General features: G+C 42.2%; 1 protein-coding gene across 1 annotated transcript in view; it reads left to right on the plus strand.

The window, feature by feature from the left end:
* The window catches only part of PHLPP1 (PH domain and leucine rich repeat protein phosphatase 1), a 144,516-nt gene extending 124,015 nt beyond the window's left edge, over nucleotides 1-20,501 (plus strand). The window contains exons 11-17 of the mRNA XM_082044160.1: nucleotides 2,505-2,705; nucleotides 3,712-3,874; nucleotides 8,226-8,356; nucleotides 11,946-12,050; nucleotides 12,968-13,162; nucleotides 15,326-15,554; nucleotides 17,484-20,501. Of these exons, the coding sequence (XP_081900286.1) occupies nucleotides 2,505-2,705; nucleotides 3,712-3,874; nucleotides 8,226-8,356; nucleotides 11,946-12,050; nucleotides 12,968-13,162; nucleotides 15,326-15,554; nucleotides 17,484-18,611 (2,152 nt within the window). The 3' untranslated portion in view covers nucleotides 18,612-20,501. The remainder of the gene's footprint in view (nucleotides 1-2,504; nucleotides 2,706-3,711; nucleotides 3,875-8,225; nucleotides 8,357-11,945; nucleotides 12,051-12,967; nucleotides 13,163-15,325; nucleotides 15,555-17,483) is intronic.
* The last annotated feature ends 205 nt before the right edge of the window (nucleotides 20,502-20,706 follow it).

Consider the following 20,706-nt stretch of genomic DNA (forward strand, 5'->3'; position numbering starts at 1 on the left):
AATATATTAATCAGAACTTATTTTTGGCAGGAATACACAGATTCTGGACACTTTTAGTACCAGTGAGGGAACAGCTTGAAATTTCTTGTTGTATTCCACCAATGTTGGAAGTTTATTACAAGCAAAAGAGCTTTTGTTTGACCTATCTTTCTTTTGAATTTTAAATGACTTCAGGATAGTAGCCTGTATTAATTTCAGCTTTATCTGAGCAATGTACTGTTTGCAGCTGTGTTTTGGGCTAGCTGTACTTGAGCGAACTTGTGTTCTTCTGAACTTCATACCCATGGGATGCTCTCTAGGTTATCTGTTTGGCTCTGCGTCGTTATTAAAAGAAGGTACCTGTGGAACACTTCAGGTTATTCTGCTGCAGCTTGCAAGAACTTAAGCAAAATGCAGATTCCTCTTCAGGGTAGCGGAACATACCTTTTCTTGGGGGATGTTTTGCTGCCACCTCCACATCCCGATTGTATTCATGTGAAATTTCACTTTTCCCAGCAGTCTTAAACCTTTTTGTTACTTACACCTTTCCAGGCTGAGCTGAAGATGACTGTTTTGTACTGAGTGGTACAAAAGATATTGTGGCTTTAATGTTAGTCAAAGTGCCTTTTTTGTGGAGAGGAAAGGCTATCGTGCATATTACATTGAAGCTGCCAAAGTCGTGGTTGTCTGTACTTCAGCAATAGGTGTGCTTGCTGCTGTTTAATTAAGTGCAGGAACTGTTGATGTGGTATGTGGTATAATCCAGCTTTGAATTAGCTTAATGTATTTTTAGTTTATAGCTAAAGGGTGAGATTGAGCAGTATCGTTTTTAGAATAAATAAATAATTTTAAAACCCCTTTCAGCTGCTTGTTTCCTTCTCTGTATTAATCCTCCCTCTCCTCCCTTCCTCCTCTGGAGTTTTACCACCCTTGTGAATAATGAATGAACCTAAGGATTAAACTGTGTTTCTCCAAAGTGGACTCCTCTGTCTGTAAAACAGCTAACCTAGTTTTGATTTTGTGCAGTGCTGCGAGATTTTTGCTCCTAATGGAAATAGTGGGGTTTTTTAATCCTTTGGCATTCCACGTGACTCCTCTGTAGCATGTCTGACCCTTATTTGCTGCTGAGCAAGTTCCAACCAGCTGCAGCTCTTGCAAATCCGTTTCATTCATTAATAGACTTTAAAGGTCAGTGTGGACTCCTGTGTGCATGGCAGAAACTATCAATATTTTATCACTTTCTCTTAAGATTGATGACAGAAGCACAACTACCTTTTGTGTCCTGATCAGCAGCTTCATAGGCTTCAGCCAGCTTGTTTCTGAGCCTTGTGTCTCGAGTGCAACTTGCCCATTGCAGCTGCCCATTTCTGTTTTTTGGTAGAAGCGGTGCAGCCTGGTTTGAACGTGGTCCCTGCAGACTGGCAGGCTCTAAGGCAGCCTTTTCTGAAAAGAGAAGGAAGGGAGAGAGAGGTCTTATTTCTGTTGAAAAGGCATGGTCATGCCAGACGTGGTAACTGAAGGATAAATAGCCTTATTTTTCCATTTATTTGGAATTGCTTGTGCGAGTTCTAGCCCTCGAGATGCCTACAGTGTGTATTCCTCCAGCACTGCTCTGATCACCAAATATGAATCCTCTGCCCACAGAACTTGACTGGCAGGAGTGGGCAGTGCCTGTACTCCAACAGGTCTTGTTGCTGTCCTGGAAAAAGTCCTTTGCAAGAGAGTAACTTCATTTCTGTGCTTCTTCAGTCTTTGCAGCTTGTGGCAGGGCTGCAGAAAATACTGACAAGGCCTTCTGCTACTTTGGGGAGTAGGGGAACGGTGCCCAGGAACTACATAGAGATATAACTGTCTTGCTGCATACATCAGCAAGCAAGTATATAACTTTTTAATTTACTGTTAGCACCGTCTCTCATTAAAAATCTAAAAGGCAAATTACTGCTTAGTCTTAGTTCTTTTTTTTTTTTTTTGTGATTGATGCATCTTTAGTTATCCAAATATTCAAAGAGTACTTTTTCATATTTTGTAGTTGCTTTCAAGCCTACGGATTCAAATAAAGTATTGTCTGCACACTAGCCAGTATTTAAAATACTGAAAAAATGGCTGTCTTTTTAAGCAGTGACTTCTTTTAGTCACTTGAAGGGTGGCTGTACTCTCATGGTTCATTGATGATGAATTCAGAATTCATTTTTATGTGGAATGAATATGGAGATGATGTGGTTTGTTACTGCTTTTATCTGTAGGTTCATCTGTAGTAATGTTGGAGGTACTGAGGTCTTGAGATAGAGGCATTTTGATATGCTCGTTTTGCTCATGTTTTGTTCATACAAATGCGTTCATTTAAAAACGTGATCAGAAGTGTTGTTCTTATAATGCTAGACTTTTGGTCTTTCTGTCCGTTGTTGTGAACTTGTTGCTTTTGACCTTTGCTATCTTAACTCTTAAAAATAGAGGTTTTATTTATACTTCTAGACAAAACCTACAGGATGTTTCGCTGAACTCCCTTATGCAACTTCTCTTTGCAGCCTGAGGTTTCTGAATGCCTCTGCCAACAAACTGGAAACGCTTCCTCCAGCCACTCTTTCTGAAGAAACCCATAGCATCTTGCAGGAGTTGTATCTGACCAATAACAACCTCACAGATAAATGCGTACCCTTGTTAACAGGCCATCCACACCTGAAAATCTTGCACATGGCTTACAATCGCCTACAGAGCTTCCCTGCGAGGTGAGTAGCTGGTTTCAGTGCCTCTGGCCCAGCGGTGGGTGGGCATGAAACGCTTTCACAGCGAGTACTAAATTGCACAGAAATGCGGTGGCACAGGCTGTATTTTGAATGTGGTGGTACTGCGGTGGGTGGACTCACCTGCTGTGCCCTCTTGCACATCACTGCCCTCTCTTGCGCTACACAGACAAGTGAGTGCTACGTGTTAGTTGGTGTGTTTTCCTGGCGCTTGAAATTCTTTTTGACTGGACTAATGCAGCACGACTACAGTGTGCTTTTGAAGTCAAGCAAGGAGGTCTTCTGTTTTCCCTGGCTTGGTCACTTTGTTCACACCTGGTGGGTTTCTGCTTACAGGAGATTGGTGAGCATAGCAGTCTGGAAATGTCCTCTGCATGCAGACTAATGTCACTAGGTAAAAATCCTCTCACTCCAGAAGGAGATTGTACCTTGGCAGCAATTTCTCTACTTTCAGTTCACTCTGTTTTAATCAGAAATCTTTGAAGTGCGATGTGCTGTAAAGCTGATGGTGGGGTACAACCTTGAGAAAGAGATGCCAATAAGTAAAGGGAGAGAGATCCCTGTCCTTGCGTGGTGTTCTGGGCAGCTGGGCTTCAACAGCGAGGGGGAGGGGAATGAATTAGAGGGAAGGGCTGAATGGGATGCCAGAAGGTAGAGGGGAAAACGGGGCAAAGTGAGAAGCTAGAGTTGAAAGAAAGAGGAAGGAAGAAGGAAAAAGAGTGTAAGTGAGCTGGTGAGTAGGGGGAATGCAAGAAAAACAAGTCACTTGAAAAGCAGCATTAACAAAACATTGACAGAAGAAGCACACATTTTGTTCCACAACTGTGTTAGTGTCTGATGTGAGGAGAGGTGACAGGCACTGCTGTGAACAAGTACCAAAGTCTGCAATTTTATTTTCTTAAAATAATGAAAACCACTGCTCTTACCACCACTTCAGTATCAAATATGTGTGTCTATTAAAAGAAAAATTCTCAAACTCTTGTTTTTATAGCAAAATGGCCAAGCTGGAAGAGTTGGAGGAAATTGATATTAGTGGGAACAAACTGAAAGCCATTCCAACAACCATCATGAATTGCAGACGTATGCATACTGTAATTGCTCACTCCAACTGCATTGAAGTCTTCCCAGAAGTCATGCAGCTTTCTGAAATAAAGGTAAGGAACAAATGTGCTTTGGAAGAAGCAAGTATAATGCAACTTTACCAATTCTGTTCTTGCCTCAGGTCTCTCATTGCTACAGGATAGTATATTCTTAGAAATTGCAGATATCTGACAGCTGCTTTCTCCTCTGAGGTCATATGCAAAATATTCGCCTCTGTGCTGTCTCAGAGCGGAATGGAAGAGCTGCCTCAAAATCTGATTTTACGCTCACCTTCACCACATCCTATCTTCTCTGCCAAATAAGTCTTAATTGTCTTCCTGTGACAGTCTGTTACAATACAACTTAAACATTTGGCAAGAGCTATGCGTAATTAACTCTTGCTGCCTCGGCAGTTGGTTGATTGTGTAGGAATGGACTTTGTTTAGAGCACATGTAAAACCGCTAAAGCTGCAAAACAGGATAGGCCTTGGGGACAGAGAGAAATTCCAGGAGTGTAGGATTTGGGTATTTAAGCAAGCTACTTTAATTTTCCTAATTGCAGTCATATTTTGCACGACCGGAGGAATGCTTAATCCGTCTCTTGTACATGTTTCCAGATGTAATTCTGTACTTTTCCTGACACTTTTTTTTGTGGGACGCATTCCTTGCTTGACCACGCTGAAGAACACTACTGGTCACCTTCTGTGAGTCAATCTCCTGCTTCCAACCTGTCTATAATGCAGAATATATCGCACTTTGTGCTGTTTCTGCTGGCCAGAGCTGGGAGACGGTTAATTCACAGCATGCAAATCTTGTGATACAGCAGAGAATTCTCCGAGGCTGAGAACCGATTACCTATTCACAGGCTCACAACAACTTAAGCGTCCTGTGGTCGCTCTGTAAAGTCGAAAGGCTGAGTTCCCAGACTGCCCTGTGTGCCTCAGCGTCTGGGGTCAGGAAGACCAGCAGGAGCAATAATTCTGTTGGACAGCGAGTGCATGTAAAGATGAGCTTTGTGGTTTTAGCCAGGAAATCTCAAACAAACTTGTGGGGTTTTGAATACTCCTCCCTCTTTGGAACAATGGCCAGAGGAAGCAGAGGGCCATTTAGAATCAATCAGAGCAAAGCCTTTTTTTCTTAGAGGAAGAATTGGGGTGGGAAAGCAAGGCTCTGTGCAGTAAACATTTCTTTAAAAGTATGAAGGTGGTGTTAACAAAAAAAAAATAGATATTGTAAACACGTTGATATAAAACAATTAACTTTTTCATTTTGTTTGTGTGTTTTGGGAAAGCTGAATGTTTTATAAAAGCATCAGTGTTTAAAGTGCTACTTTGCCACAATGCTTAACAGAAATACTGTAGCAGTTTCTTCCTGCTGGTTCTGTATGGTTAGTTCTCTTTGGTAGAAGAAAGAGGCCTGGATGTCACTAAATGGTTTGGGACTGCAGGGGTAGTGTGTGTGACTTCACATAAGAGGGCACAGTCCTCTACGACTGCACCTGTGTGGAAGAACAGTCCCTGGTCAGTGCTCAAGCCTGGGTTTGGCTTAGGTGAGATGAGTTCATATAGTTGCCAGATGGGAAAGTCTCTTGTTGGGCATAGGGGTTCTCCTGGCCTCTTGGTGATTTCTCTAGGTTGGCTGGTTTTGCTTTGGTATTGAATTAGCCTGAGAGGCTGACAGGTTATGGTTTTGGAGTCACTGATACTGGAACGGGTAGTAGCAGCACTTACTATGTTGTCTGAATTAATTTCAGAAGTAAAGCTACTATAAATGATGATGCTTTTACATTTGCAGTGACTCCAGGATTTCCAAAACCAAGGTCATTTTAGTGATACAATTGTCTCTAAGCCTTTTTAGCACACTGTAGTCAAAGCTACCAAAGTTATGTACTGTCCTCTGTGTTAAAGAGCCCAGTGGATGTCTCTGAGGTATCTTATACAATATATTTTTTAGGGTTTTTTTAAATTGTATTTTATGACAGTTATTTATACTGTCAGAGCTAGGTTTGTCTGGCCACACTGAAATATCTCCTGTGAATGGCCAAGCAGCTGGAAGCACATGCACCTGAGTCAGTGGCCCAGCAGACACTTCTTCACAGCTGCTGTTTGACTTCAGTTTCCTTGCCTTACAAAATAAAAAGGGCACCTTTTTGTTATCCAGTGTCCTGGTGGTTTTTCACAGTCAAACAGTTGAGTACGCCTTGCTGTTTGAGCAGAGCTCAGCAACCCAGGCTTGCCTTTCCCGCCTGGGATTTGGCTTTATTTTATCATCCAGTTTTTGTTGACTGACAAGTTACTTCTCTTTTGTGGTTGTCTTGCTGGGCTGCTGTGGGGAGGGTGATACAGAGGTTTCTTGTTGGAGTTTTTGGTCAAGCTTATCTTTCACAGGACTGTTACCTTGACATCCTAAATAAGAGAAGATCTAGTAGCAGTAGCATCTTAAAGATGAAACTCTCCATCTTTGGTAGCTTTCTCACAGTTAAATAGGTCCGTGTTACAAAGCTGAAAATGCAGTGTAAGGAAATGTTGGATATTAAACCCTGTCTTCCAGCTGGCCGGTCCAGTGCAAAATCCTGTGCGTAGTTGTAGTTGTTCTTCTTCTGGTCCTGCATGGGTGGGGCTAAACCAGCTTGCATTGAAATAACACATGAGGAAACTGTGATCAGTTAGGAAATATATGCTTTCCTACTCCTTTCCTACTTCCCTGGGGAGTAGAATAAGGACTACATTTAACATAGATGTGCAGAAAGTCCCTCTTAGCCTGTTCTTCAAATAGTACAAATAAAATCTAAGAAATCCTAACCTGATAAGTAAGCTGCCTTTTCTAGTGCCCAGGTACCATGGGATCTGCTGTAGAGTGTTGCTACCTCTGATGTGTTGGGCATTTAATGAGAACAATGAAATACTGATTTTTGTACTTCTTATTCCAGCATGTTCTTCCATCAAATTTGTAATGGCCTTGAGGTGTTGAACACAGCAAGGGCTGCTGGCAGCTTCTTTAATCTGCAAAGTAATTACTGGCTCTCTGGAAGCAGCAAGGAATTGCGCAGAGGGAAAAATCTCACTGGAATAACTGTTCCATTAAGCCGTCTACTATTTTGTTTGCGTGACAGATTTAAACACTGATTTCCTTATCAGGCTTAGATAACATCAGCGGTTTGTTCTTACTAGATAATGAGGCCTCCATATTAGACAACCTCAAGATTCGGGTTGGAAATTCATTATTTCCATTGCATGTCTTTAATAAAGTGTTAGGAGATTTTTCTTTTCCAGATTTTACTAGGTTATCTTATGCCTTTTTCTAGCTCAGGACCCAATTTCTTTGAATATACCTACAAAAATGAAAGTGTCTCACTTATGTCAATGGAAATTACATAATGGTCAAAACGTGCAGCTAGGAAGAGCCTCCTCCTGCCCCTTTCAACTTTCTGTTTTATTAAGTTTTCAAAGTCTTTCTGCAGGTTGAAAGTAGAAAGTTGTCTTTCTGAAAGATGTGAATAGTTCTTCTATCCTCTGTTAAATACCAGCCCTCTATGTCCTACCAATAGTTTTTTTTGCGATTTTTGATGCATGCTACACTGGTGGTACTGTAGTAGGGTTTGAAGAGTTGGTTTTGCTCTAAAATGCTATCTTTTTGTCTGTATATTGACTTTCATCTGGATATGCAGCTTTAAATTATATTTGTTTGTGGATTTTGTCATTCTAGTGCACTTGTTGTAGCTAATTTGTGCTTAGCTGGTGGATAGCCAGCAAGTTTCTCTGCTGTTTTGCATCATATTTTTTCTGAAACATTTAAGCTTTAATTTTTTCACTCATTTAATTGACTTCATATTTAAATGAGTCCATCTAAGATGACACAAATTAAAACCATGTTTAAAACTGCTCCAATATTTTTTCCTTTCCCCTGCTACTCCTCCCTTGCACATGCATTCATAACCCTGCTTATTTTAATATCCCTCGGTATATTCTGAATTCCTGAAAGTGTGGTCATATTCGTGCTGGTTTAAACTGCCTTCGAAGGAGGGACTGCTGTGGCCAGTGGCTTAGACACCCCAACTGTATCTCTGTTTCTTTTGTCTATTAAAAGACTGGCAGCTGTTTTCATTGGTAACACTTAGATACTTAAAAGTACACTGACTGTCTTTGTCTCTGTGAAGAGCAGACAAACATTACTAGTTTTATAACAATATGACACCTGGCAAGAGATGGAAATGGAAGGAACATATTTCTAGGTGTCCCAGACATCTGGTAAGATGGCTAAACGCCATATGAATGTCTTTTGTAAGAACCACTTAAATGAATGGTCGTAGGTCTCAGCCGCAGCTTTTATTGTCCGTGAAGCATGCACTGATATATTTAATCAAAACTTGTATGGTCTGGATGACAACTGAATTCTCTTGCTTATTTGGCTGCTTTCCTTTTGCAGTGCGTGGACCTAAGCTGCAATGAACTGAGTGAAATCACATTGCCTGAAAACCTGCCTCCAAAACTGCAAGAGCTGGACCTGACTGGAAATCCCAGATTAGCCTTGGATCACAAAACCCTGGAGCTGCTGAAGTAAGTTACCTTACACAGCAAGTGGGGAACGGGCAGAACGACTCCTGTCACCAGGCTATGACAACACCACAATACATGGAAGTGTAAATCTCTTTTAAGGAGTGTGGCTCCTTGTTAGCAGTGGATCAGAAAGTGACAGATTTTATGGATATGTCAGAAATTGATGCTTCTTTAAAGGGGATGACTTTACCCACTTCAGTGCAATTTCTTTCAGCTGTAACTCCTGAAGGGGACTAGTGGTCTGGTATAGCCACTGTTGGGCCAGTTTGATGTCCATTTTACTTCTGACATTAGAGTAAAACAAAATACCTATTTTATTCCACCGTTGGGATGCCAGTCAGTGCATTTTTTTGCTTACATTCATCTGCTTGGGTCTGTCTTTGCTGTTGTGCTGCTTTTTACCTCTTCACATACCATTTCTTGTTAACCTTCATACCTCATTGCTTTTGTCCTACATAATATAGATTTATTTTTTTAATCATATTTTAACCTCTCCTGAAGACTCACATCTCCCACTCTGCTTGCAGCAAAGCTGCTTCCCATGCTTTGAGACTCTCTCTTTCCTTCCTGTCTACCTGTTTGTTTACGGACTTAAGTGTACTCCGTAACCAAAATTCGCCAATTGTCTTGTGCCTCCTGCAGCGCGTTGGTTGGGAAACTGGTACTAAACCAGATCATCTGTGGACAGTGATGCTGCCTTGAGCTTTTATGTCCTGAAGGGAACTGCATCAGCTCCAGATTTCCTTCTACGTCTGTTTGATCCTTAAATATTGAATGATTCCAAGAAGGGTTAATTTACTTTTTGAGTGTTGAGTGGTTGTTTAGTGTTGTTTGCTTTTAAATTGTTGAGATCAGACACTGGAGTAGTAAACCTCCTCTGTTGTGCAAGCAAGAGAAACTTACGGTGTGAGTTTGCTTTTAAATTCCATCAGTGGAGTTTATAAAATTTAAATGGAAATTTGAATAATGATGAGTTTTCACAGATAAAATCAAGAGTCCATGCTCTGCAGCAGACAGTGAAAAACAGGGGCGTTCCTCTATTTTAAGGGTGGCTTCATTGTATACAGGAAACCTTCCTGAAGAAGCAGTGTGTAATGTTGCTCTGGTTGATAGGGTAAAAAAAAAAAATTATATATACATATATAGATAGATAGATAGATATAGATATGACAAAGCTAATTGAACAGTGTCAAAACTGAAAGTGAAATATAAACTTTTCTTGTGTATAACCCAGCAAACAAGATGGGCAAGCCAGTCTCTTGCCACTTCAGTATTCAGGAATTATGCCCTATAGCAGTATTGTACCAATTTAAGTCCTAAGTAGTAGAAGAGTAAGTAATGTGGCCCAGTTACACACGATACTTTCACTGTCATGTGCAGTGTCTTTAATTCACAGAAAACTTTTTTCATCTTGTTATGTGTATTTTGTTTGTTTTGGTTTTGTTTGTTTTGGTTTTGTTTGTTTGTTTGTTTTGGTTTTTAATCAGTTATTCTTAAGACCTCAGGCCTTTTCTCTTCCCTAATATCCATTAGCCACAGTTGGGTGTTCCAGGCCCACTGAGAGGCTTCTTGGTGCCTGTACTGATACACTACACTGACTTCTACAGTATATTGCTATAATTGACTGTGAGGGAGGAGGTGCTCCTTTCACTTGTTTGTGGGTTTTTTTTGTGGCAAGTGCAAAAATACTTGTGCACTTGGTATTTTTTATATCTTCCTTCTGCATGTGAAAGGCAGCTCTCCATCTGTGTCCTGGCAGGATTGAAGCAGGTAGTAGGTTAATATGTATTCTTAGTACTGGTGAGAAGAGTCCTGTCATGCATGCTTGCTTTTTTAATATGTATGGAGATCTTAAAGGAGGCTTGCATGCTTGGGAGGATGTTGCCAAGTGTTCCATTGGATGTAAGAATTTTCAGTAGCAATTACAATGAAAAAAAGGATGGTGCTCCTTTGATTTTTTAGGGAAGCGCATCTAGGTCAGTTGTAACAGTCATTTTAAATTAGAGGGGAAACAAAGCATGCTGACTGGAAGCCTTAGCCCATCTTCCCTGCATAGGATGTGCTGCTGGATATCATTCCTTTCTGGGCCCATGGTCTGTTTGTAGTGGTGCCACTGAGGAAGCTGAAAGCAGCGCACTGAGGTGGCTTTCTTCACTGCTGGGAAGCCCTGAGACAACTCTGGGTCCTTGACTTGCCCAGGAACCAAGGGTCAGTCAACCCGGTTAAAAAAGAAACAGAAAAACCCTTTTGATCCAGGCTCCTCTGTCCTGGGAAATAAGTGCCTTGTATGAGCAAGCTGTGAAGAAAGTGTGTTTGCTCATGTGTGTAGTGGTTTGCAAGTGGAGACAGAATTAAAATGCCTGCTACTTTAGAAGAAATCCAGGTTTCCAGTTTGATTTGGGGTCAGATAATCTTCTCTTAACACTCATGGCAAAATGTTTGCCTCCTGTTTGCCACACAGAAGGCTGCAAAACCAAGGGCTTAAAACAGCGGTGGTTCTAACATTATTTATGTAATTTGTTTGCTTTTTATCTGCCCTCACTGGTGTACATCCTGACTATTAGCGTAAAAATAAATAGAACTGGATGTGACAGTACTTGGGGTTATTTAAGGAAGGCTGTGCAACGCTGAAAAGACTTTTCTGTGTGTTCAGGTCAGGTGGGGGTTTGGATAGAGAAAAATGAATGCTCAGAGTGAACAGTTAGACCTTTCTGCTTGTATCCTTTTATGATTCATTTGGTTCATGAAAGGTTCGTGTGCCTTTGAAGTGTCTGCAGCATGTGGGGAGCTCACTTTCCTGCCTTTGGAAGAGAGCTGTGGGGAGGTCATCTCTCCCCAGCAAAGCAGGGCTCTGAAGAGTATAAACAGAGAGGGCTGGGCCCTTTTTAAGTCTTCACTATGCTGCGTGAGATATTTGAAGTTCAGACTAAAGTCTATGTTGGTAGTAAATTGGAGGGTTGAGGATCAAGGGCGTCAGTAAAAATTGGACTGTACAACTGGAGAGGCAGAAGGGCCACACTCATTTGCAGGACCACAGGCTGGCACTTGCAGGATGAGGAGGGAATGGATTTCTGTTTGTGGGTATTTTCATGGAAAGCTGTTAATACATGTTGCTGTTCCTGAAGACTGGTTGTTTGTTTTTTCATTTAGGAGGTGATATGGGTCATACAAGAGGCTTCATTTGAGTACAATGAAAAGAGCCCAGAGGCTTGTTGTTGAAATGAGTAGGAGAGATGTATAAGATAAAAAAAATCACTCTCCTGTACTGGCTTTCATCAAACTAGGGACAGATTTACCTTGTATCCCTACTGGGCCAGGTTGAAACAAATAGCTTAGGGGTGAGGGCAGGAAAAGAAAAGCTGGCTGAGCAAAACAGTGCAGCTGACACCCTCATAGAGGCTCAGTTATTTACTGCTTTTTTATTCTTTGTGTATAGACACATGTAAGTTACCATTTTGGATGTCCTCCATTTTATTCTGTTATTACTGAGAACTGGGAGCAGGGAAAAAAGTGGCTGTCCATACATTTTAAGCTGAATCATGTCAGGATTTCAATCCGCCACATCTTCCCATTTCCGTTCTCCTTGCAGCAATATCCGTTGCTTCAAGATCGACCAGACCTCGTCCAGCGATGCTTCGGGAGCGCCGGCGGTGTGGAGTCACGGTTACACAGAAGCATCGGGCGTGAAGAACAAGTATGACCTGGCGCGGTTTTTGTTATACGAGCATCCCAGCAGCAGAGCACCTCTATGCTGATACAAAGAAGTCCTTTCAGTGAAAGTTTTGGGGACGTTTTGGGCCTCACAAAGGCAGAGGCCATGCCATGACTCTGTATTTGTATACCAGTCCGCTGCCTGGCTCTCAACTTTGGTCTTTGTTAGGGAAGTTGCTAAGATACAAGTGTAACCGACACATTTTGTCTATGCAAGACTCCAGTACTTGCAAAAGATCTGAGTGCTTAAAAGCATTTTCCTCTTTGCAAAGCTGCTTTATCTTCAACCAAAGGATGTTTACCAAGCAAATCAGAGGTACTAAAGGAAGAGGCAGAATGGCCAAAACTCTGAATATTCATAGTGTGCAGAGCTGGTGTGACTAAGGCAGCACTTGACAAATAGTGTACCAATAGTCTGCTAGTCTCTGTGTTGCTGGCAATGTGATGAATCTTTCTTTGTTCCTTAAATACCTTTTTAGAAATCTTCTGCTACCTAGGTTTCCGTAGCAAGTGCCAGCAAGCCTTTCCTTACTGTTAACTGATTTAACACACAGCCTGGTCATCTGCATGTTAAATCACAAGGGTGGCTTTTGGAGGAGCAAATGCAGTTTAAACTGATGTTTTTTCAGAGATACTTTTCCCCCTATTTCTACAAATAAGGCACGTGTTGACATGCTGAAAAGGAGGGAGAATCTTCCAGTATAGTTCTTTCCACAACTTGGAGCTTTTGGTGAGCCTGACTCTTCTCCATAGCTCAGAAAGCAGTCCTGAAATGTTTGTGAACAGAAAAGGTTAGAAATAGCTCTCAGGCCAGGCTGCATCTCTCTGGTCAGAATGACAAGCTGAGAAACCAGTAGTGGGTAACAACCTTGATGTTCTCCTGCTTTGTTTTTTCCCTAGGCTGTGTGTGGCAGCACTCTCAGCCAACAACTTCTGTGACAACCGGGAGGCACTTTATGGTGTTTTTGATGGTGACCGCAATGTGGAAGTGCCGTATCTGTTGCAGTGCACAATGAGCGACATCTTAGCAGAAGAACTGCAGAAGACAAAAAATGAGGAGGAATACATGATCAACACTTTCATCGTAATGCAGAGGTGTGTCATGGATCTGAAGCCTTTGTTACCTTGTGTATACTCATTGGGCAGTTGTTCACTTTCAGGTCAGACGTCTGCTCTTTTCCTTCTTCAAAAAAATGTGAGAGGGGAGAAAGCCTTGGTATTTGGCTATGATGTTTTCTTTTATTGCTTGTTTAGAGAATATTGCCCTCTGTTCCTTTCAAGTGTGGGGAGAAAAACCCCAACACTTCCATACCCAAATGAAAAAGAAACACCCCACCTGCAGACTTACTAAATGCTCATGACCAAGTGGTGGGTGGAGGCTTACTCATATCTGGTATCTTAAGTCTTAAAATTCATAATTGGCTGTAAGCAAATCAGTGGTATGAATCTGTTGATCATCTTTTAAACTTCCTTACTAATACTGGCTGCAAAGTCTGGGCTGATCTTTTCTGTTTCTCTGTACCAATTCAGGTTACTTAAGGCTACACAAATATTTAAAATATGTAGTCTGGCTCCTTAGAAACTTCTATTTCCTGTCATCCCTTTGGCCTTTGAATATTATTTGAGCAGGACCCATCCAAAGAGATTGTGACACGATAGCTGTGAGTGTAATAGTAGCTCTGTGTAGTGGTTTGGAAACCTGCATGCGTGCTGTTCTTGACAGAAGAAGAAACTGTGCCTGGAGAGACATGGCACAAAGGAGGAGTACAAAGGGAACTGAGCAAAGGAGAATGAAGAGGTCAGGGAAACAAAAGAGAAAGCAAATAAGCAGCTTAGAGACTGAGGGAATGGATCAAGTTAAAAGTATCCTTTGGAAAGGAAAAACACTCAGGTTCTGGTATTGGGAAGGATACAGAAGCAGCAGGACGGTATTGAACCCTACAAATGCAAGAGAGAAAATGCTTCCTTCCCATAATTGCTTATAACAGTGCCTCAGGCCGGTAGCTGAGAAGGTGGTTGCCATATACTTAAAATATTCAAAATAGTAAGGAATTTTAGTATTGAAAGTGCTTATTAAATGGTTTTGTTTTCTACTAATGCAATTTCACAGGAATGCGGCATTCCTGCAAAAAGCTGCTTGTTTGTTTTCTTTTTTTTTTACTATTTTTTGGTCTCAAGTCAAAATAAGCTGATCGCTTCTTTGGAGAACCAGAAATAGTATTCATCCCAGTTGCATTTAACCATTCATTGGGGATTATTACAGATGATATACAACAGTTCTGAAGTATATTGTTAAAAATAAAAAGTACATTGAACCCTGGTTACAAACTTATTGGTGCATTCTCTCCCCAGGATTTTGAATCAGAAGTTCTTGGCAGCTATACCTAGCCTTACTATAAATTTTGGTAACCTCTATAATTAGCTTTCTAATTACTGTAATTCCTAATTATTATAGGACAAGGCCCTGATAAACAAGATATTGGGAAGGAGGGATGATTTTTCGCAGTCTGGTATTGAAATGAATGTTTTTCCATAGATTTTTTTTTTTTTTCCCTCCACTATGACCCCTGCTAAAACAACAGGCTTAAATATTTCTAAGAACCTATTGAACAGGTTAGTTACTGACAGGGTAAATGAAAAGAGTGCCTTCTTACAGTGGAGTTAGCACCCACTCTGCCTTTTTGGTCATCATTTGATACTTTCAAGAGCATTATTCTGAAAACATCACAGAACAGTGAACTTCTGCCTTCTGGTTTTGCACAGAAGTAGAGTTTTTACAGTTAGAATTACTATTTTAATAAAAAATTCTGTAGATTCAGAAGCCAAAGAACCAGATGCATAATATGAACCACCTTTTTAAGCTCTAGCTCTACCTGCTTAATAGTCCTCAGTACTTTTCTAACCCTCTCTGTTTGCCTTGATCTCACATTAAAGCAAACTTCTTTAAGATACAGAGGAAGAGAGACAACTGTGCAACTCTTAAAAGTGCAAAGATATTTTTTTTATTGGTCTAAGACTGAGGAGATTTGAGTATGTGCATATGTGTGCATAAGACACTGCCTGAGAGTTGCACGTGATTTCTCTGCAGTGCTGCCATAGTGTCAGAGTCTTCAGTGGAGACTTTTGTTTCTGACCCAACGATCCAGTAGAGTCAATGCCCTGAGTGCTTGTGCTTGCAGAACAGCGGCTGTTTCTCCGTAGTACCCGTAACACTTGTTTTCCAATTAAAGAACAATCGTTGTTTTGTTTAAATTCCAGGAAACTTGGAACAGCTGGACAGAAACTTGGAGGCTCTGCTGTCCTTTGCCATATAAAACATGATCCCATGGACCCTGGTGGATGCTTCACACTAACCTCAGCAAACGTGGGAAAGTGCCAAACCGTCCTCTGCCGGAATGGGAAACCTCTGCCTTTGTCCCGGTGTTACGTGATGAGTTGCGAAGAAGAGCTGAAGAGGATTAAGCAGCATAAGGCCATTATTACAGAGGTTAGAGAACGGTTAGGGACTGTTGCAACTTGCAGCTTCCTTGGCGAGTATTTGCACAGCAATGCATGAAATTACATGTCAGTATTAGTAACCTCTAAGAGGTGGTGTTAGTGCCAGGGGTTCCACAGTTGCACTTTTCATTTCAAGGTGATTCATGTCATACAGTCAAGTTATCATGCAGTCAAGTTGCTTTTCCCTTCCATTGCCAGGCTGGTTTTTGGTTAGCTTCAGAGGGTGAGCTACTGTGAGCACGTTGTGTTGAAACAGGAAAGCCAAGACCCTCCTCCTTAAGGAAAGAGGAATTGCTGCATTGGAGCTGTCATGAAGAGCCTCTCCAATTGACAATGATGAGAGGGCAGAGCACCTGGAGCAGTGCCGTCCTTCCCTTAGGAGACTCCTTGCTCTGGCAGGCTGACTTTGCTGTCTGAGCTGCTACGTTCCCAGAACTGCCCTTTGAGAGGTGGCTATCAAAGAGAGCACTTACCCAAAAAAAAACCCATCCTGTGCTCAGCTGAACCATGAGAGAGGAGAGGAGTATTTGTTCCCTTCTTAGAAGCTTGAAGCCACTGCTGTCAGTTTTGCTTTGCCTTGGATGACGCATGCACAGAAATAGATAAATATTGAATCCTCTTAATGGTGGAGGAAAGGGCAGAAAACTCACTGCCGGGTGCCTGCGAGCAGCGTGTGTGCAGGGGAGAAGGTGTGTGCGTGTGGAGTAAGTCATGTGCCTATTGATCTTGCCAGGGAAAGGTGACAACTGGGATCTCAAACGTGACAAGTGGAAGGGAGTCACTCCAACCTAGCATGCATCACGGAGGCATGCTTGTTCTGTTGTTTCATAGAGGAAAAGGGAAACTTCTGCACTGGGTCTTAAGATGACTCACTGATTTCATGCACGTTGATGGCTCATCACTGCTGTCAGCCTTCTAATGGGGAAGTTAACAAGCGACAAGGTTTTTTTCTTCTGAGTGGTTTTAGAGGGGAAGCTTTTTTAGTCTTGTTTCACTTTTCTGTGGTTTTCTGCTTCATAATAACACCTACAGTCATCAGCTGGACCAGATGAGTGTAAATCCTCACCTTTGCTGTTCTTCTTGAACGAGCAATTGGCAAGGTGCAGCTAGCCCCAGAAGGTTGACGGATAGCCAGGCTTGCTGTTTCAAACACTTGCTCTGCTTATTCTGACACCTTGGAGTCTAACCAGGACAGAATCCTGGGATTTGGCTGTGCAGGGATTTACATTTTTACTGATGTTTTCCCTTCAGATATTACTCCTCCTCCCCTTGAATGTCGTATCTAAGTGGAAACGTAGTAAGTAATTGGAGCATGGAAAACATTGCACTACAACTCAGCTGGCTGAGAAATGCAGACTTGCTCTTTGCTGCATTTGACTTGCATGCTTCATTTAAACTATTTTTTTTCTAAATGAACTTTTGTTTCTGAAGTGATGAGCCAAAATGAAACCTATGATTGTTACAGCTGCAAGAGAAGAGTCATAACTGAATGACCTGCCCCTGTATCAAGTGGAGCTGTGTGTGGCTTTGCCCTGTATAAAGCCAGATATCGTGGGTGGAGGAGGGATAAGTCTGACTCACTGGTAAAACATTAGTCCAGTTGGCTCTCACAGCTGCGGGAGCAGAATAGATGGCTCCTTGTTGCAGACTTCACCTTTGTTGGTCTGTGCATAGGTGATGCTGATGACAAATGAGTTGGGTGTAGGAGTTGTAGCGCAGGGTTGGAAACCAGCCATTGCTGTGCTCTAATCCCAGCTCTCTCACCTCCTTACAAGTCACTTTGCTTTTCCATTTTCTCGTCTGTAAATGGCAGTGTTAGGGCTACTGCAAAAACAGCCATTGCTAAAATGCAAGGAAGTGTAGGTGCTGTGTATCCTTGTCTGCTTTGTTTCAAATTTTCTGTCCTTTCTAATTTCAGGATGGCAAAGTGAATGGTGTGACGGATTCAACAAGAATCTTGGGGTACACCTTCCTTCACCCAAGCGTTGTGCCGCGTCCTCATGTCCAGTCCATCACCTTAACTCCACAAGATGAATTCTTCATTCTGGGGAGCAAGGGGCTGTGGGACAGCCTCTCGATGGATGAAGCAGTGGAGGCAGTCAGAAACGTGCCTGATGCGCTGGCGGCCGCCAAGAAGCTTTGCACTTTGGCCCAGAGTTACGGCTGCAACGACAGTATCAGCGCTGTTGTGGTTCAGCTCAACGTGACTGAGGACAGCTTCTGCTGCTGTGAACTTAATGGGGTCCCACCCCCCAGCCCGGGCATTTTCCCCCAGTCTGTCAACGTGGTCATCAAGGACAGGCCAACAGATGCACTTGGGATGCCGTCTTCCAGCAGCGGCATGGCTTCGGAGATCAGCAGCGAGATCTCCACCTCCGAAATGAGCAGTGAGGTGGGGTCCACAGCCTCCGACGAGCCTCCCCAGGTGGCCATGAATGAGAACAGCCCGGCCTACCCCGGGGAGCAGCGCTGCATGCTGCACCCTGTCTGCCTGTCCAATTCTTTCCAGCGGCAGCTCTCCAGCGCCACCTTCTCCAGCGCCTTCTCTGACAATGGCCTCGACAGCGACGATGAGGAGCCGATCGAGGGGGTGTTCACCAACGGCAGCCGCGTGGAGGTGGAGGTGGACATCCACTGCAGCCGAGCAAAGGAGAAGCAGCTTCTCCAAGCACCGGTGGAAGCCAGTGACGAAGGTATCGTCATCAGTGCCAATGAAGATGAGGCTGGCCTTTCCAGGAAAGCCGAATATTCTGCCACGGGCACGATAGGGCGCCGGCGGGGCAACGGTTCTGTGGCACCACAAGAGAGGAGCCACAACTTAATTGAAGTCGCAGCAGATGCGCCACTCCGAAAAACAGGGGGCTACTTTGCTGCTCCAGCACAGCCGGATCCCGACGACCAGTTCATTATCCCACCAGAGCTTGAAGAAGAAGTCAAGGAGATTATGAAGCAGCACCAGGAACAACAACAGCAGCAGCAGCAGCAACAGCAGCAGCGGCAGTACCCGATGGACCACCTGGCAGACTATTACGATACACCACTATGACCCACTCTGTTCACTGCTCAGAAATAAACTAATGAACAAGGAGACTTGAGTGTGGGACCCAGTGGGCTCGCATCACAGCAGGGGTTTTCCTTATCCTTTTCCTTTATATACTTCCTTTTCCTTATCCTGCCACTACAGATAACTGCAGCTTTTCAGTTTGTTAGGTTTAATATTCATCAACTTTTCTTCTAGAGATGCTTGACTGGTAAAGTTTAAAATAGTTAACCTTCCCTTAACATATCAAGTGTAAAAACAAAAAAAACAACAACAAAAAAATAATAAAAAGGTTTAATATATTGCTGAGAAACAGATGATGATGTAATATTTTTTAAAATGGCTTGTTTGTTTTGTTTGAAAAGCAGGGCAGTAGCCAGTGCTAAATGATTTAAGTAATATTGTAATACTGTATTTCTTTGAGAGAAAAGGCTTTTTTTGGTCTTGAAAATGATAGACATTTGTAGAATATGGAGACTAACTCCTAGGAGTTGCTTTACTCTTTCAGGTGACTTAAGTCACTGAGATCCACTAATTTTCTCTGAGAGAACAGTTGATTGGGAAATTCCTGTAAATAGCTCAGTGTTGTATAGTGATGCTTACATGTTTTGTAGCCTTAGCATTAAGGACACAACCTGAAAAACTGACCTTTTTTTCTTAAGCGACTCTGGGCCATGGTCATTGAGCATAACGGACTGAGTGGCTGTGGACAAGTTAGCTAGAGCTGAGATGGTGTAGACCATTTAAAGAAACCCACTTTTTCCTCCAGTCTCTTTCCTTACTTTTACAGACACGTTTTGTTTGTGTTCCTTACTGCTGCCACAACCAGCATGATTGTATAGAGCTCATTTGCTGTAGAACATTTACATACCGAGAGTTATATTAAAGCCGAATGCACAAATGAACATGTCATAATTTTTGTTATAATAAATATGAAATTTACACCTGACATCCACTTTTATGTCTTAATAGCTGAGCAGCAGCTTTCAAACAGTAGCTTGCTGTGGTTCCAGCAGCGGGCTGCTCAGTTCAAACCGAGAAGTGTTGAAACCTTTTCGGCTCGATGATGTTTTTACACTAACTGCAGAAGTAGAATTCAAAGGCCATACAAAATGGCCTTTAAAAGATACAGAACAACTCTCTGAGGAATTGACTTGTTTCTTTGTTTTTTTTCTTTCTCGGTACTAACTCAGCACTATTGATTTGCCCTTCGCCACAGTATTGGCAATGCCAGAAGACTGAAGAGGAGTGGTGCTCTGGCTCTGTCCCACTGGGACTGAGTGACTGAAGATAGAAATGATGAAGGGATAATACGGGTTAAGAAAAGGGAGAAAGAAAACACTGGATGCAGGGAGAAGAGGGGAAATATAAAGAGAAGGTGAAGAAGTGAACTCAAAGCTACCTGCATAAACTCAGATTTGCTCCAATGTGTTGAATGAACATGAGTTCAATGGCAGTTTGACTTTGGTGGCAAAAGGGCATTTTTTGTGATACCTGTGGGAAGGAGAAACACCATTTTTCAATATCGCCTGCAAGCAACTTTTCCATTTTAATTGTCACTCTTTAAAAAGCTGAATTAGTGTGTGATCATGATGGTGTCTTGCTCCTGCTTGACATTTGGTCTGTATTTTGGGAGAGGACCGTGCTTGTCCTGATCTGTCCTAGGATGAAATAGCCAAGTTAGGACAGGATGGCTGTTAACAAGAGATTTTGAGTTTCTTTTCCGTAAGTAATAACAAAAACAGCAGAGGAGCAAACATGAAAATACTTGGTTTGGTAAATGTTTATAGTACTGCCTACTGTAGATCTAGAAGATTGTACTTTATTGTAATTTGAGCTTCAAAATATTTCTTTCTTAAAGAAAACTCATTAAATAACGTATTTAAACAACAAGAAGTTTATGGTTTATTGCCTGGTAACTCTTAGATGTTCTTTGGTGAACTGTTTGTACATTTTGAATTTTGTTGAGTGATTCATTTTCCTTGGTGTCCTTGGCAAGTGTTATCTTTTCTGTTGAGATGTTGCTTGAGGCTGAAGGTCATAACTAGCAAGGACACCAGAATGGCCTAGGCAAGCAATGACAAGTTTAGGGTTTCCTGAG

This window comes from Streptopelia decaocto (assembly GCF_964273445.1).
Source record: "Streptopelia decaocto genome assembly, chromosome: 2".
Classification (NCBI taxonomy): Eukaryota; Metazoa; Chordata; class Aves; order Columbiformes; family Columbidae; genus Streptopelia; species Streptopelia decaocto.